The 16991-nt window shown below is 38.6% G+C and overlaps 1 protein-coding gene across 1 annotated transcript; it reads left to right on the top strand.

Annotated features, from left to right (window-relative positions):
- Positions 1-571: 571 nt before the first annotated feature.
- Positions 572-16331, top strand: smyd5 (SMYD family member 5). Its single transcript, XM_068715152.1, has 13 exons — positions 572-665; positions 1489-1597; positions 2537-2676; positions 3899-4020; positions 4128-4197; positions 4747-4851; positions 12036-12098; positions 12799-12869; positions 12991-13097; positions 13251-13307; positions 13416-13510; positions 13950-14020; positions 14663-16331. Exons 1-13 carry the CDS (start codon positions 573-575, stop codon positions 14808-14810), a joined length of 1251 nt encoding a protein of 416 aa, XP_068571253.1. The 5' UTR covers position 572; the 3' UTR covers positions 14811-16331.
- Positions 16332-16991: the final 660 nt, after the last annotated feature.

Raw genomic sequence — 16991 nt, 5'->3', positions numbered from 1 at the left:
CACCTTATTGGACAATGTGCTTTTCAGAGCTGGAATGACAAGTCAGTTAATCGATTGACAGAAAATAAATCTAAAACTATTATATTAATAGATAAATTGTAAAATGTTCCCCATTTTCTTAAAATGTATTATTAAGCAGTTAATCAAGAAAATAAACAAATCAAAATAACTGATTAATCTGCCAGTTGGGACCAGTGAAGGCAGAAGTAATGATTAGTAGATATGCATGTAATAACATGTAATAATAACAGATTTACTCAATTCTAGATCTGCTAAATTATCACATTTATGAATGTTTATTGGATATCTTCAATATATATATGTGACAGTTCTGGAGCTAGTGATTGTATATCTATATATACTCTGGTATTTGTATTTCAGCTCACATAATAGTTTTACTGAGCTTACTCGTAGTATAAGTCACCTACAATGAATAAATGAGCTTCCAGTGCTGAGCGGTGAGAGGCCTGCAGTCCTCGCGCTGACCACCAGAGGGCGCTGCTGCATTGACGCCTCGATAAACGCGTCAGAGTCGGACAGTCACAGTTGAAAGGGAAAAGGTCGACAGAAACATGGCTGCTCCCGTGGATGACATGTTTTCCTTCTGCGTGGACCCCGGCAAAGTCTCCACCTGCGTGGATGTTAGATTTATAAACAACGTGAAGGTAAGGCGGCACAGAGTCGGCCGGACTAAAGACGTTTAGGCACATCTGGAGCTTAAATTAGCTCCGTAGCGGAGATGTGGAGGACGCATGTCGGCTGTCAGCGTGGATCACAGCCGGGCAGAGATGAAGCCCGATGGGCGCACAGAGCACCGGAGGCGCTGGACCGGTTCATCAACCGGTTTCTGAGCAAAATCTCAATAATAGATCTGGTGGTGTCCAAAAACTACCAGTCAGTACGTCTACTGTGGTCCTTTTTTTTAACCAGAAGTGTGCAAGCTTAAAGGAGCAACCTCCACCATTGTACTCCAGGGTGATGTGCATGGAGCGTATGCAACTTTATTGTGTCGTGGCACCCTGACTCGATGCATGAAGTTTTAGGTTTTTGTTGGAGGTGCAGAGAGAAAGCCAGTATTGCAGCTGTGTCAAGTCGGCATAAACCAATACATATGTAAATGGCATTGAAATAAAGCCGGTGGTGAAACCTAACTCAGGAGGCAAAATCACATTGTCACTCAGTGCTGTCTACTGTAATGTTTGCTGATGAGAAATGCATTCAACCATAATGCATACGTCATGCAGGATGAGGATAAGGGCAAACAAACAATATTTTATAAGGAAATGTATAAATGCTTATGTGCATCTGTACATTTCTATCTCTGATGCTTAAGTAGAAGAGATTCTGCTGCAGGTGTGTTTAAATGAAGCAAAGACTGTTGTGTGTGTGTGTGTGTGTGTGTGTGTGTGTGTGTGTGTGTGTGTGTGTGTGTGTGTGTGTGTGTGTGTTTGTTTTAAAGAAATGTTTGTTTGTTTGTTCATGTTTCAGGGGAAGGGTCTCTTTGCCAAAAAGAGCATCAAGAAGGGGGACGCCATTTTTCTCGAGCGGCCTCTGGTCTCTGCTCAGTTCCTGTGGAATGCTTTGTATAAATACAGAGGTGAGATGTCGACTGCATTTTAACACACGACGACAACGACGAAAATGTTTGTTCACAGTGATATAGAGTGTAATGAATATGTGTAATGATGGATGTCCAAAAAAAAGTCATAGTATAGCATGTCCAAAAAAAAATTATAAAAAAGTCATAGTATAGCATGTCCAAAAAAATTATAAAAAAGTCATAGTATAGCATGTCCAAAAAAATTATAAAAAAATCATAGTATAGCATGTCCAAAAAAATGTATAAAAAAGTCACAGTATATCATGTTGACATTTTTTTTTATAAAAAAGTCATAGTATAGCATGTCAAAAAAAATTATAAAAAAAGTCATAGTATAGCATGTCGAAATTTTTTTATAAAAAAGTCATAGTATAGCATGCCTTGGAGCATATTATAAACAGAGTAACTGCAACAGTCAAGACACATGAATAAAACCATGAAGTGTTTAACAGTTTTTGTGCAGAAATGTCCAAAAATATTGTCCAAGAAATGTTTGTTCACGGTGATATAGAGTGTAATGAATATGTGTAATTATGGATGGAGATTATTATTTAAAAGATGTGGAGGCTTTACGTTAATGTAGCGCGTCTGTGAGGCCTTGTTGTTCAGACCAGCTCGTGAGGTTTCGGTCCTGCATGCGGACCTCAGGGTCCGAGAGGCGTGCAGGACCTGGAGGGGTGGCAGAATGCAGCCAATCAGTTTCTCCGCAGAGTAAAAGATAAATATACAGAGAGCCACTTCCTGGACTTTTTTAAAACTGCATCTAGCATTAAATAACCAGGAATGAGGCTGATAATATGATAGGCATTAATAATATATAGAATTATATTCTAGACAGTCCAAAAACATGTTTTTTTTTTTTAAATTTACCAGGCTTTGATCTGCAGTAATGCTTTACCTCGTCTGCTCTCCTCTTGCGCTGTTGTCCTTTTGCAGCCTGCGACTACTGCTTGCGCGCTCTGGAGACTGCAGAGGAGAATGCGAGGCGACTCAGCGGCATCCCTGGACTCAGCCTTCCTCATCCTGAGCTCTGCCACGTCCGACCAGAGCTGCACCAAGCCTGCCCTCAATGCCAGGTTAGTCGAAACGCAGTGAAAGTAAAGCGTTCAGATCGATTCAAGACGAGAAACGTATCGACTGTAAGCCGGCTGGTCTATTTCTAGAGGCCGGTGTTGGTACTATGGATCAGTAAACCGCTGTATTTATTTTTTATTAACCAAAGTGAAATCTGAGACAACTGTTTGTCCATGGCGGTTTCTTTGTTTTTGAAATATTACATATCTGTGTCGGCCACATATGAACAGACGAGCTTTAACTGCAGCGAAGTGTTTTTTAATTTAAGGGCGTGGTTTTCCAATTGTATTAATAACTTAAGTATTCGCCACAGTTACGAAGTACAATAAACCCAAATAATTAAGATTAGAAAAAGAAACACTTAAATATGTTAAATGAAAAAGAACAAATGCAGTAAAAGCACAGAATTAAACTTTATTTTTTTGTGGAAATACAATACTTACTATACTTCCAAAAATTGAAATTCAAATAAGCTTTATTGGCATGACGGATCAGAAACATGTATTACCAAAGCAGTAGAGAAAATCCTGAACATTGACAGATGTTATAATAACCAATAAATATACAAGAATATCCAAATATTATCAAATACAACATAATAGTTGCAATAAATAAGAATTTACCTGTGACGGCCTGTTTCTTTGAACAGGTTGTGTCCAAGATATTGCTTTATTTCTTTATTTGTTTTTATTCTTTTTCTTCTCTCAGGAGAATATTTTTGTAGTCTTTCCTGATGTGACCGAAGGAAAAGTCCCTTTTAGTCCCTTTTAGTCCCTTGTAGTCACTTGTAGTCACTTGTAGTCACTTGTAGTGAGTAAAAGAAGCCACAATGAACTTACTGTTCAGACTGCATTGAGGGGAGATGCTCTCAGACATTTGTCCTTGGAGTCTTTGAAAACCATTAATTTGAAAAATGCACTCTCTGTAGAGAAAAATACAATTTCAAAATGATGTGGAGGTTTTGTCCAGTCACCTCTATTGTAGCTACAAATCACAAAACCTTTCTGAAGTGTTTAATAAATTGTACAACTCGTGTCCTGATTACAGTGACCTCCCACAGTATTTGCTGCTGCTTGATGAAGACCCGGAGGTCCGGTTATTGATTAAAGAAACTGGGCTGTAAGGCGGATTTATTAAGTGTTTAATACGCTTCTTAAATATGTTCGAACCCGTCGCGTGAAAGGATTCATATTCAGTGTCTTTTTGATCGCTCTTCCTCTGTAGGTGATGTACTGCAGCAGCGAGTGTCGACAAGCCGCAGCAGATCAGTACCACCGAGTTCTGTGTTTGGGTTCCTCCCAGGACGATCCGGACCATCCCATCAACAAGCTCAAAGATGCATGGAGGTGAGAGGGCATTTTATGCATATATTCATTGCAGACCCTCGTTGAGTGCGCTGATTCTTCTAATTCCTAAATGTAAGTCACTCAATGAAGACTCGTCTTCTCCTCAGGAGTATGCATTATCCCCCAGAGACCTCCAGCATCATGCTGATGGCCAGAATGGTAGCTGCTGTCAAACAAGTGAGTCTCTGATTACTTTTATCTCCTAAATCATTGGTTATAATAATTCTGGTGTGTACTAATCATATTAGACACACAATACAAACATCTTGCCGGTAAAGGACATTCAATTTAGATTTTTATCGCCCGCTCTCCATCATTTTCTCGATTGGCTGCTAAACCTAGCTTGAAATTAACTTTGCCGTGACTAATACAGATGTCCTAGTAAAGTCAGCTGGATGTGAAAATTACTTTTGGGAGGTGACAACATGGCGTGAGGACGTTTTTTAATAGACTTACAGTAAACAAAACACAACGTGACGCACATATTCATTTGAAAAAGTTAAAGCTGCTCTGATCAATATCTTTATATAAGCAATAGATGCATATGCACAATATAATAAGAAGAATAAGATAAAAACAAAGCTAGACTTTATATGGTACAAAGTGTTTGATTATCCTTTAATAGACAAGAGGCATTGAAACATTATGCATGTGTCCCAAAGATATACTGAATATTAAAGATGAAATGCATATTTGTTAATACTATTTATTGGTTATGTCATACAGGCCAAAGACAAAGCACACTGGCAGAAGCTGTTTTCCCACTTCTGCAGCCGGACAGGTAATGAGGAAGAGGAGATCGCCCATAAGCTCCTGGGAGAGAAGTTCAGAGTAAGTTACCGTCATATTAGGAGGAGGTGCAAAATGTATACTATGTCAAGAAATTATAAAAAAATTATATTTTACTTCATGGCATGAAAGGCATCAAAGTATACTGGGTTTGTACATTTTCTAAAAAAGTCAATGTTTTATATCATTAAAAAGTAATGAAGAAGTCAGAGTATAGTATGTATGTTAATAGAAATATTGTAGTATGTCATACAATTCTCATGAAAAATGCCATAGCAAAGTATTTAATAGAAAAGTCATAGCAAAGAATGTCTTAAAAAACTTCAGTATAAGTAAAAAGTCAGTATATGTCACTAAAAAATGGCATGAAAGTCATTGTATAGTTTGTAATATTAAGGCCTTGGTAAAGATATGTCATGAAAGATTTTGTATATCATACAAAGTCATGGAAAGCAATTGTATAGTATGTCAAAAAAAAGTAATTGTATAGTATGCCAAAAAAAATCATAACATTTCACTGTATTTTATGTCCAAAAGTCATATTATAGTATGTTGAAAAAAATCATAAAAAGTCACAGTATAATGGGTCAAAAAAAGTTGTTATGAATTCATAGTATATCATGTCGAAAAAAGTCATGAAATGTAATAGTATGTTGAAAGAAATCCTAAAAAGCCCCCAAAAAACCACAGTATACCATGTTGAATTTTTTTTCCAAAAAAGTTATAGTATAGCATGTTGAATTTTTTTTCTAAAAAAGTCATAGTATAGCATGTCGACATTCTTTTTATAAAAGTCATAGTATAGCATGTCCAAAAAATTGACAAAAAGTCATAGTATAGCATGTCCAAAAAATTATATAAAAGTCATAGTATAGCATGTTGAAAAGAATTATAAAAAAGTCATAGTATAGCATGTTAAAAAAAATTGACAAAAAGTCATAGTCATGTCCAAAAAAAATATTAAAAAGTCATAGTATAGCATGTCAAAAAAAAGGAAAAAATAGTCATAGTATAGAATGTTGAAAAAAGTGAAAAATGGTCATAGTATAGCATGTCGAAAAAAGTGAAAAATGGTCATAGTATAGCATGTCGAAAAAAGTGAAAAATGGTCATAGTATATCCTGTCGAAAAAAGTGAAAAATGGTCATAGTATAGCATGTCGAAAAAAGTGAAAAATGGTCATAGTATAGCATGTCGATAAAAGTGAAAAACGGTCATATAGTATGTCTATAAAAAGTCATAGTATAACATGTTGAAAACGGTCATAGTATAGCATGTCAAAAAAAGTGAAAAATGGTCATAGTATAGCATGTCGAAAAAAGTGAAAAACGGTCATAGTATAGCATGTTGAAAAAAGTCGAAAAACGGTCATAGTATATCCTGTCGAAAAAAGTGAAAAACGGTCATAGTATAGCATGTCGAAAAAAGGAAAAAACAGTCATAGTTTAGGATGTCGAAAAAAGTAAAAAACGGTCATAGTATAGCATGTCGAAAAAAGGAAAAACAGTCATAGTATAGCCGGGGATTGAACCGATGTCCTTCTGATTGAAAGGCAGCCCTGCTCTCCACTTAGCCACGGACACCAATTAACAGCCACTGGCCTAGTATGTCTATATAAAGTCATAGTATAGCATGAAGAAAACGGTCATAGTATAGCATGTCAAAAAAAGGAAAAAACAGCCCGTCGAAAAAAGTGAAAAACAGTCATAGTATAGTCTGTTGAAAAAAGTGAAAAACAGTCATAGTATAGCATGTCGAAAAAAGGAAAAAATAGTCATAGTATAGCCTGTCGAAAAAAGTCAAAAAAGTCATAGTATATTATGTCGAAAACAGTCATAGTATAGCCTGTCGAAAGCAGTCATAGTGTAGCCTGTCGAAAAAAGGAAAAAGCAGTCATTGTATAGCAGGGGATTGAACCGACGACCCTCTGATTGAAAGGCAGCTCTGCTCTCCACTTAGCCACGGACATCAGTTAACAACTGCTGGCCTAGTATGTCTATAAAAAGTCATAGTATAGCATGAAGAAAACGGTCATAGTATAGTATGTCGAAAAAAGGAAAAAAAACAGTCATAGTATAGGATGTCGAAAACAGTCATAGTATAGCCTGTCGAAAAAAGTGAAAAACGGTCATAGTATAGCCTGTCGAAAAAAGTGAAAAATGGTCATAGTATAGCATGTCGAAAAAAGTGAAAAATGGTCATAGTATAGCATGTCGAAAAAAGTGAAAAATGGTCATAGTATAGCATGTCGAAAAAAGTGAAAAATGGTCATAGTATAGCATGTCGAAAAAAGTGAAAAATGGTCATAGTATAGCATGTCGAAAAAAGTGAAAAATGGTCATAGTATAGCATGTCGAAAAAAGTGAAAAACGGTCATAGTATAGCATGTTGAAAAAAGTGAAAAATGGTCATAGTATAGCATGTCGAAAAAAGTGAAAAATGGTCATAGTATAGCATGTTAAAAAAAGTGAAAAACGGTCATAGTATAGCATGTTGAAAAAAGTCGAAAAACGGTCATAGTATATCCTGTCGAAAAAAGTGAAAAATGGTCATAGTATAGCATGTCGAAAAAAGTGAAAAATGGTCATAGTATAGCATGTTGAAAAAAGTGAAAAACGGTCATAGTATAGCATGTCGAAAAAAGTGAAAAATGGTCATAGTATAGCATGTCGAAAAAAGTGAAAAATGGTCATAGTATAGCATGTTAAAAAAAGTGAAAAACGGTCATAGTATAGCATGTTGAAAAAAGTCGAAAAACGGTCATAGTATATCCTGTTGAAAAAAGTCGAAAAACGGTCATAGTATATCCTGTCGAAAAAAGTGAAAAACGGTCATAGTATAGCATGTCGAAAAAAGGAAAAAACAGTCATAGTATAGGATGTCGAAAAAAGTAAAAAAAGTCATAGTATAGCATGTTGAAAAAAGTGAAAAATGGTCATAGTATAGCATGTCGAAAAAAGTGAAAAATGGTCATAGTATAGCATGTTGAAAAAAGTGAAAAACGGTCATAGTATAGCATGTTGAAAAAAGTCGAAAAACGGTCATAGTATATCCTGTCGAAAAAAGTGAAAAATGGTCATAGTATAGCATGTTAAAAAAAGTGAAAAACGGTCATAGTATAGCATGTTGAAAAAAGTCGAAAAACGGTCATAGTATATCCTGTCGAAAAAAGTGAAAAACGGTCATAGTATAGCATGTCGAAAAAAGGAAAAAACAGTCATAGTATAGGATGTCGAAAAAAGTAAAAAAAGTCATAGTATAGCATGTTGAAAAAAGTGAAAAATGGTCATAGTATAGCATGTCGAAAAAAGTGAAAAATGGTCATAGTATAGCATGTTGAAAAAAGTGAAAAACGGTCATAGTATAGCATGTTGAAAAAAGTCGAAAAACGGTCATAGTATATCCTGTCGAAAAAAGTGAAAAACGGTCATAGTATAGCATGTCGAAAAAAGGAAAAAACAGTCATAGTATAGGATGTCGAAAAAAGGAAAAAAATAGTCATAGTATAGCATGTTGAAAAAAGTGAAAAATGGTCATAGTATAGCATGTCGAAAAAAGTGAAAAATGGTCATAGTATAGCATGTTGAAAAAAGTGAAAAACGGTCATAGTATAGCATGTTGAAAAAAGTCGAAAAACGGTCATAGTATATCCTGTCGAAAAAAGTGAAAAATGGTCATAGTATAGCATGTCGAAAAAAGGAAAAAACAGTCATAGTATAGGATGTCGAAAAAAGTAAAAAAATAGTCATAGTATAGCATGTCGAAAAAAGGAAAAAATAGTCATAGTATAGCCCGTCAAAAAAAGTGAAAAACAGTCATAGTATAGCAGGGGATTGAACCGACGACCCTCTGATTGAAAGGCAGCCTTGCACTTAGCCACGGACACCAGTTAACAACTGCTGGCCTAGTATGTCTATAAAAAGTCATAGTATAGCATGAAGAAAACAGTCATAGTATAGCATGAAGAAAACAGTCATAGTATAGTATGTCAAAAAAAACAGTCATAGTATAGGATGTCGAAAACAGTCATAGTATAGCCTGTCGAAAAAAGTCGAAAAACGGTCATAGTATATCCTGTCGAAAAAAGTGAAAAACGGTCATAGTATAGCATGTCGAAAAAAGGAAAAAACAGTCATAGTATAGCATGTCGAAAAAAGGAAAAAACAGTCATAGTATAGGATGTCGAAAAAAGTAAAAAAATTGTCATAGTATAGCATGTCGAAAAAAGTGAAAAATGGTCATAGTATAGCATGTTGAAAAAAGTCGAAAAACGGTCATAGTATAGCATGTTGAAAAAAGTCGAAAAACGGTCATAGTATAGCATGTCGAAAAATGGATAAAACAGTCATAGTATAGCAATTCGAAAAATGGAAAAACAGTCATAGTATAGTATGTTTAAAAAAAGAAATAGTATTTTGGGGTTAAGTGTCTTGCTGAAGGACACATAGAAATGAGACGAGCAGATCAGAAGCTGGGGATTGAACTGACGACCCTCTGATTGAAAGGCAGCCTTGCTCTCCACTTAGCCACGGACACCAGTTAACAACTGCTGGCCTAGTATGTCTATAAAAAGTCATAGTATAGCATGAAGAAAACAGTCATAGTATAGTATGTAAAAAAAAACAGTCATAGTATAGGATGTCGAAAACAGTCATAGTATAGCCTGTCGAAAAAAGTCGAAAAACGGTCATAGTATATCCTGTCAAAAAAAGTGAAAAACGGTCATAGTATATCCTGTCAAAAAAAGTGAAAAACGGTCATAGTATAGCATGTCGAAAAAAAGGAAAAAACTGTCATAGTATAGCATGTCGAAAAAAGTAAAAAACAGTCATAGTATAGGATGTCGAAAAAAGTAAAAAACAGTCATAGTATAGGATGTCGAAAAAAGTTAAAAAATTGTCATAGTATAGCATGTCGAAAAAAGGAAAAACAGTCAAAATATAGCCGGGGATTGAACCGATGTCCTTCTGATTGAAAGGCAGCCCTGCTCTCCACTTAGCCACGGACACCAATTAACAACCACTGGCCTAGTATGTCTATATAAAGTCATAGTATAGCATGTCGAAAAAAGGAAAAAACAGCCCGTCGAAAAAAGTGAAAAACGGTCATAGCATAGCATGTCAAAAAAAGTGATAAACAATCATAGTATAGCATGTCGAAAACTGAACTGACAGCCCTGAACTGACAGCCCTCTGATTGAAAGGCAGCCCTGCTTTCCACTTAGCCACGGACACCAGTTGAGGTTCACTGGCATAGTATGTCTATAAAAAGTCATAGTATAGCCTGTAGAAAAAAGTAAAAAAATAGTCATCGTATAGCATGTCAAAAAAAGGAAAAGACAGCCCGTTGAAAAAAGTGAAAAATGGTCATAGTATAGCATGTTGAAAAAAGTGAAAAACGGTCATAGTATAGCATGTTGAAAAAAGTCGAAAAACGGTCATAGTATAGCATGTTGAAAAAAGTCGAAAAACGGTCATAGTATAGCATGTCGAAAAATGGAAAAAACAGTCATAGTATAGCAATTCGAAAAATGGAAAAACAGTCATAGTATAGTATGTTTAAAAAAAGAAATAGTATTTTGGGGTTAAGTGTCTTGCTGAAGGACACATAGAAATGAGACGAGCAGATCAGAAGCTGGGGATTGAACTGACGACCCTCTGATTGAAAGGCAGCCTTGCTCTCCACTTAGCCACAGACACCAGTTAACAACTGCTGGCCTAGTATGTCTATAAAAAGTCATAGTATAGCATGAAGAAAACGGTCATAGTATAGGATGTCGAAAACAGTCATAGTATAGGATGTCGAAAACTGAACTGACAGCCCTGAACTGACAGCCCTCTGATTGAAAGGCAGCCCTGCTTTCCACTTAGCCACGGACACCAGTTGAGGTTCACTGGCATAGTATGTCTATAAAAAGTCATAGTATAGCCTGTAGAAAAAAGTAAAAAAATAGTCATCGTATAGCATGTCAAAAAAAGGAAAAAACAGCCCGTCGAAAAAAGTGAAAAACGGTCATAGTATAGCATGTCAAAAAAAGTGATAAACAATCATAGTATAGCATGTCGAAAAAAGTAAAAAAATAGTCATAGTATAGTATGTCCCAAAAAAACTATACAAAAGTCATAGTATAACATGTCCAAAAAAAATTATGAAAAAGTCATAGTATAGCATGTCCAAAAAAATTATGAAAAAGTCATAGTATAGCATGTCCAAAAAAAATTATGAAAAAGTCATAGTATAGCATGCTATCACATACATAGTCACAGTATTGGTCAGGTCTTCGATGTTGTGAAAACTGAAGCAACTGAAATTGCTGACTCCCTCCACCATAGTTCAGTTCATGGACATCGGGTGTGTCAGTGTCCCTGTCATAGTTTAGTGTGCCATAAAGAAGTCATAGTATTGTGTTATCAGAAGACTCATAGTACTGTTAACCATTTAAATGTAATAAAATAAGTCAAATGTTTTCAGTTCTTTATTGTCAACAAACACAAAGAAGCAGTCCTTGGCAATAATAATGTTGTATCTCAGGCTCACTCAATGTAGAAAAGAAGAACATCGTGCAAGGTGAAATATAGTGATGAAATATAACACATATAACATAAAAACGTAGCAAATAATTCAGTTTGTCTTCTTCCTCTGAGGGCTCTGTAGCCCTCAGAGGCAAAATTGTGATTTTGGGCTGTAAAAAAACACATGGAATCGAATTGTAGAAGTCCTCCATGCAGGGCAAGTCCAGCCTGGTGATGTGCTGAGCAGTTTTCACCACCCTCTGCAATGTCTGTGCAACTGCCATACCGGTTGGTGCCGGTCCGGATACTCTCAATAGTGCAGAGAGTCCAGGTTGATCCTCCTCAGCCCGCGGAGGAAGAGGAGCCGTCGTGTCGCTGCCTGAAGCCGCCGACTCTGTCCACCATGAAAATGTTACAATGTCACAAAAAGGCCCTGAAATAAATCACAGTATATTATACCACAAATAAGTAAAAAGACAGTCGTAGTACAGTATGCGATACGATTGTAGTAGCGTAGTACAGTCTGGCAGTTCAAAGACAGTGTCATGCTCTAATGCTAATCGCAGTCATTTATGGCTCAATAAGCAAAGCGTGACGGTGTCCCTCCCTCCCTCCAGAAAGAGCTTTAATTCCCACTGCGGCCGTCTGTGCTGATGATGTTTGTTTTCTGTTATGTCGTTTTTTTTTTTAATCCATCTGACTTTGTTTCTGTAGGGGCAGCTGGCTTTGCTACAGAGCTTTTTTAAAGCAGCACTTCATGATGATCATCTTAGTCGGGTAAGAAAGAATATTTAAAAAAAAAAAAAAAATGCATCCACTCCATGTTTCTCCCATGTGTCTTACCAAACGTCTTAGCAAACAGCTCCAGTGTCCGGCAATTATTTTTGATCATTAATAAATAGAAGAATTAAGGTTAAAAAAAAAAAAGCTCAGGGCCCAAGGAAGTCAAAATCAAGCACATAATCCCAAATAAAACAGCTGGTTAGCACCTCAGTGTTTTTAATTTTTATTTTTTTCAAAGCCAGGCTGACTGTCCTTGTATACAGTATGCTAAGCTAACCGTTACCTGGCTTCATATTCACTGCAAATGTCAAACTATTACGTTTAAATCAATTATCAATGGCCATCTCCACATCTGTTGTACAAGTCGACTAATTGAAGCTCGTTTTGGTCCAAACTAAAGAGCTATTCAGTAAACTGTCGTTGTAGACTCAAGAAAACCTTAAAAAAAAGCTCCTATTTCAGAATCTGGCGCAGTTAACGACCGATCAATGATCAACATTAAATGTTGGAGGGCGGCTGATACTGATGGTATCGTAGGAAACCTCTACCTTTTTTTTTTGTTTGAGACCCGTCGTTGAACTCACTGTGACATCCAGAACCGTGTTTCTCTGCTGATTTAACTGTAAAGTGAAAGCACACGGAGTCAAGTTCTACCAGCTCGAGACGCTGACCCTGAGCTCTGATGTTATTGCAGTGGTTCGTCCCCGAGGGGTTCCGCTCTCTGTTTGCTCTTGTGGGAACCAACGGACAAGGCATTGGCACGAGGTAAACATTCAACACTCTTCCCTTTTTATCAACTCTGGATCTTCGTTCGGCTCAAGTAATTCTCTCTCTCTCTCTCTCTCTCTCTCTCTCTCTCTCTCTCTCTCTCTCTCCTCCTGTTCAGCTCTCTGAGTCGGTGGGTTCACGCCTGTGATGCACTTCAGCTTCCTGCCCAGCAGAAGGAGCAATTGGACTCTTTTATCGACCAGCTATACAAGGACATCGAGAAAGGTCTCGGCTCTAGCTCAGTCTCGGAGTTAATTATTTTTGTGTGTAATTGCATGATTAAGTGTTTTATCGTCGGTGTTGTCCCCGATGACATTGCTGTGATTGGATCTCAACAAAGGCCAGAAATGTGCTTCCCTTGTCTGTTTACCTCTGTAGAAACGGGAGACTTCCTGAACTGTGAGGGCTCTGGACTGTTCCTGCTTCAAAGCTCATGTAAGAGCAGCTGATCTCCATGTTATGAGTGTTGTCACTTCAGTTGTTCTGGTCAAGAGACTGTCCGATGACCCCTCCCCTTTTCACTGTCTTCCTTGACCCCTGCAGGTAACCACAGCTGCATACCCAACGCAGAGGCGTCCTTCCCCGACAACAATTTCCTGCTTCAGCTCAGCGCCCTCAGTGACATCAACCCAGGAGAGGTCAGCTGACACGTCTGGGTTCGGAGTGATAAACCCTGGCCCGGGATAGACGGCACAGAACATCCCTCTGTAGCTTTGTGTGCTCCCTTGTCAGCTGGTATTAGAAGGCTGAGACTTTGAGGATCGGGGGTTGGTTTGTCAAGCTGTCAGAAAGATTGAGAAGCCTTACGTCTGCGTGGCACAGTAATGTCACAGCAGCCGCGCTGCTCTCGCAGCAAAGCTCTCCTTTGAGCACTCCCGAAGACAGGAGCGCTTTGTGTAACAGTGCACCAGTAGAAAGATGGAAGGACACAGCGACTTCCTGCAGGAGGGGGGGGGGGGGGGGGGGGGGGGACATGACATAAACCTGAATTTGAAAAATAGCAGTTTGTAGGATTTATCTGGAATTGCTAATTGTTCAGCCAGAGTTCTTACTTACCGTGTTTCCTGCAATTCTCAGGAGGTCTGCATCAGTTATCTGGACTGCTGTCAGCGGGACCGAAGCCGCCACAGCAGACACAAAGTTCTGAGGTAAGAACCTGTAATCCCTCACAGACGATTCACCTGGAGCAGGGTGAAAGCGGTGCAGAAGTCCACCTGGATCAATAAAAAGCCGATAATGAGGCAGGGATGCTCGAGGTCTGACGGCTACTCGTGGGTCAAGTCTATTTATAGAGCACATTTAAAGACAACAAACGTGTTTATATATATATAACAGGAATGAAATAAAAACACATGAATGAGAGACTATAGTTAAATGAATAGGAGAATATATTGATAAGGTCTTAACACAAACGAGATGAAATAACCAAAGTGTGGTACAGGCATGTCTTCATGAAGCAGGCGAGACAGGACTAACCGACTCACTCCTGCATAGAGAGAGTTGCGGTAGGAAATATCAACACGATGTCGAGCCATCTTTTTGGATTACACCCCAACACCGAGTGGGGTGTTTTTAAAATGTTTATGAGGTGTTCGATTTTTTTTTTTTCCGAGCATTCTCGGCCTTGAGACGGTGCAGATGCAATCCAGGTTCGTTGGTGTAAATGAATACCAACGGCAATCTTCATCATTTCATCATCGTTTGTTTTTTCCGGCGTGAAGAAGCCGATTTTCTGAACAGCAGAGTGTCAAATGTGCAACAGCGTGACTGGCGGGATGTTCTCTTCCCAGGGAGAACTACCTGTTCGTCTGCTCGTGTCCAAAGTGCGTCTCCCAGATGGATGAGCTGGACGTGACGTCGGACGAGGACGAGGAAGAAGAAGGAGCAGAAGGCGAGGCAGAGGGGGACGAGATGGAAGACGAGATGACAGATGTCTGACGAAAGACTTGCCCGCATTGTTCTCAGCCGTTCCCTTTCCTGCCGCCGCGCTAAGCAACCCGTGAAGCCCTGAGGAATAAAGACCGGTTCAAGACCCCGATCTGCATTTCACCGAAACTGTACAAACGTGTGGAGAGAGAAAAAAAAAAAAAAATGTATTGACAAATACCGACACATTTCACTCATTCTTTGTCTTGTTTTGGAGATGGGGCCGCAGGAAAATGCATGTCGGTTTTTGCTGTACTCCAGCGCGCTGGGTGGTTTGAAATAAAACTATGATTTTCAACTTTCAGGGTTTGTGGGTGAACAGTTAAGGACTGACATCTCTAGAACGTTCACTAAATCTGGATTAAAACACCATTTTAAATCTACAGTAATTAAAAGTGAAACATTCTGCAGCGCCACCAGCTATGATGTGACATATTACCTTATTAAATAGTTCCCAAACAGCCCTTGAAAACCTTCTGCTCTACCGTGGTTCCATTTCTCACCGCGACGCAGCGACGTTCAGGTGTACTCCGGTACGCCGTGACATCAGCGGGTTTAGTTACCGATGCGTCGGAGCATATTTCGGACTACGCCTTGCAGTCAAAGGTGAAACGAAAACAAAATTCAAACTGGAATATTACTGGAAATAATACTCATAAGAACGGTGAGAATGAATCACGACGAGTTGAAAGGCTCCAGAGACTGAGGGGAAATTGCAGAGGATGGTGATTATTCTCTATAGGTTCACTTGGGTCACTGAGTGGTATTACACGGTCCTTTTTAATCCATTGTTATATGATTAGAACAGCTTTATATTACAGCTGGTAGTCGGTACTTTATCCTCGGTAATTGTGTTACTTGTTCGAATGTTCCCACGTCACTCGATGTGTTGGAGAACAGAGTCGAAGCTAACACTGATCGCACAGCGTCTGACCTCCGGGTCCACTCAATCAAACTCGGAACCGTTATCATTTCTTGTTCCTTACGTCTCTCAAACAACGTGATTCAGCCAAGGTCAGTTGATTCTCAGGTCTTTTTCCTCCACTTAAGTTTCTTACGTGACTATGCATTATTGTATTGAAGAGGCTTTTCATTTATATTCCGTTGTAATTACGGTCTTGTCACATGGGAGACACGCAGGCAGTGATGTATAGTTTGGGTTTTCACACGATGATCTATGGGGTTAAGTTGAACCTTAATGTATACCGGAGACCTTGAGTTGAAAATTGCTTTGTCAGTAACTGTTTGCCCTTTTGTTGAGGACTGTATTTCAAACCGCAGTTCCACATGAGTGAAAGTGCCGCCGCCCACGCGTGAATCAATATTATTACGACGACTGTAATCGCAAATCGCAATAATTTTTAGTTTCTCGACAAAGATTGGAAAAATTGGAATGAGTAATCGCATTTTTTTTTTATTATTTTTTCTTCCACAGGAGAATGTGCACACATGTATGATTTAAATATAACCGCGGCAAACGGGAGCCTAGCAGTTGTCATTTTTACTACTGTGGCATAAACCATTGAAATTGGATGTCTGTCGAGTCATTTATCTGGTTTACACACCTCCTGCCTTTGCTACAGAAGACCGTACGAGTAAAATATTTGTTCATCTTTGCATATTAACCACAAATTGTTTCTCAAATTGTCTTCCTCCAGGGGGTTTGGGTTTCACCATTGTGTGTGTGTTTTTTTTTTTTTTTTATGACTCTCACTCTCTACACAGCCTTTTTGCTTGAGGCACTTTCACCATCCCACATATGGATATACACACATCTCATTTCATATCATTAATTAGTAAATGGATTAAATGAAGTATTCTACTGCTGATGCCCCGCCAATCAATCACTGTGCACACTGACATTAAGTGCAGTCTAATCAGGGCCAGCAGATACTGGATGAAAATACGTATACTGCAAAGTTAAGGATACTTCTCCCCCAGTGCCTCCAGTCATCTATGGCTGACATTTCTCCATTAACCTTCTCCGTTTCCTCTAGTCCAGTCCCCAGTTGTAGCTGCACTTGCATCACATGCTAATTCACCCAGAATGCACAAAAGAGAAATGAAGGGGTGGGGGAGAGAACACATTATGTCCATGAAAGGATGCACACCTGGGACCCAGCGTGGCGGGAGGCTGGACTTCTGGACACATCCTCCACGACTTGAAGGTCCCCCACCGTCGGCAGTCATCCT

This window comes from Cebidichthys violaceus, unplaced genomic scaffold (assembly GCF_023349555.1).
Source record: "Cebidichthys violaceus isolate CVI_PGR_0920_01 unplaced genomic scaffold, fCebVio1.0.p SCAF_2, whole genome shotgun sequence".
Lineage (NCBI taxonomy): Eukaryota > Metazoa > Chordata > Actinopteri > Perciformes > Stichaeidae > Cebidichthys > Cebidichthys violaceus.
This window is presented reverse-complemented; position numbering and strand designations above follow the sequence as displayed.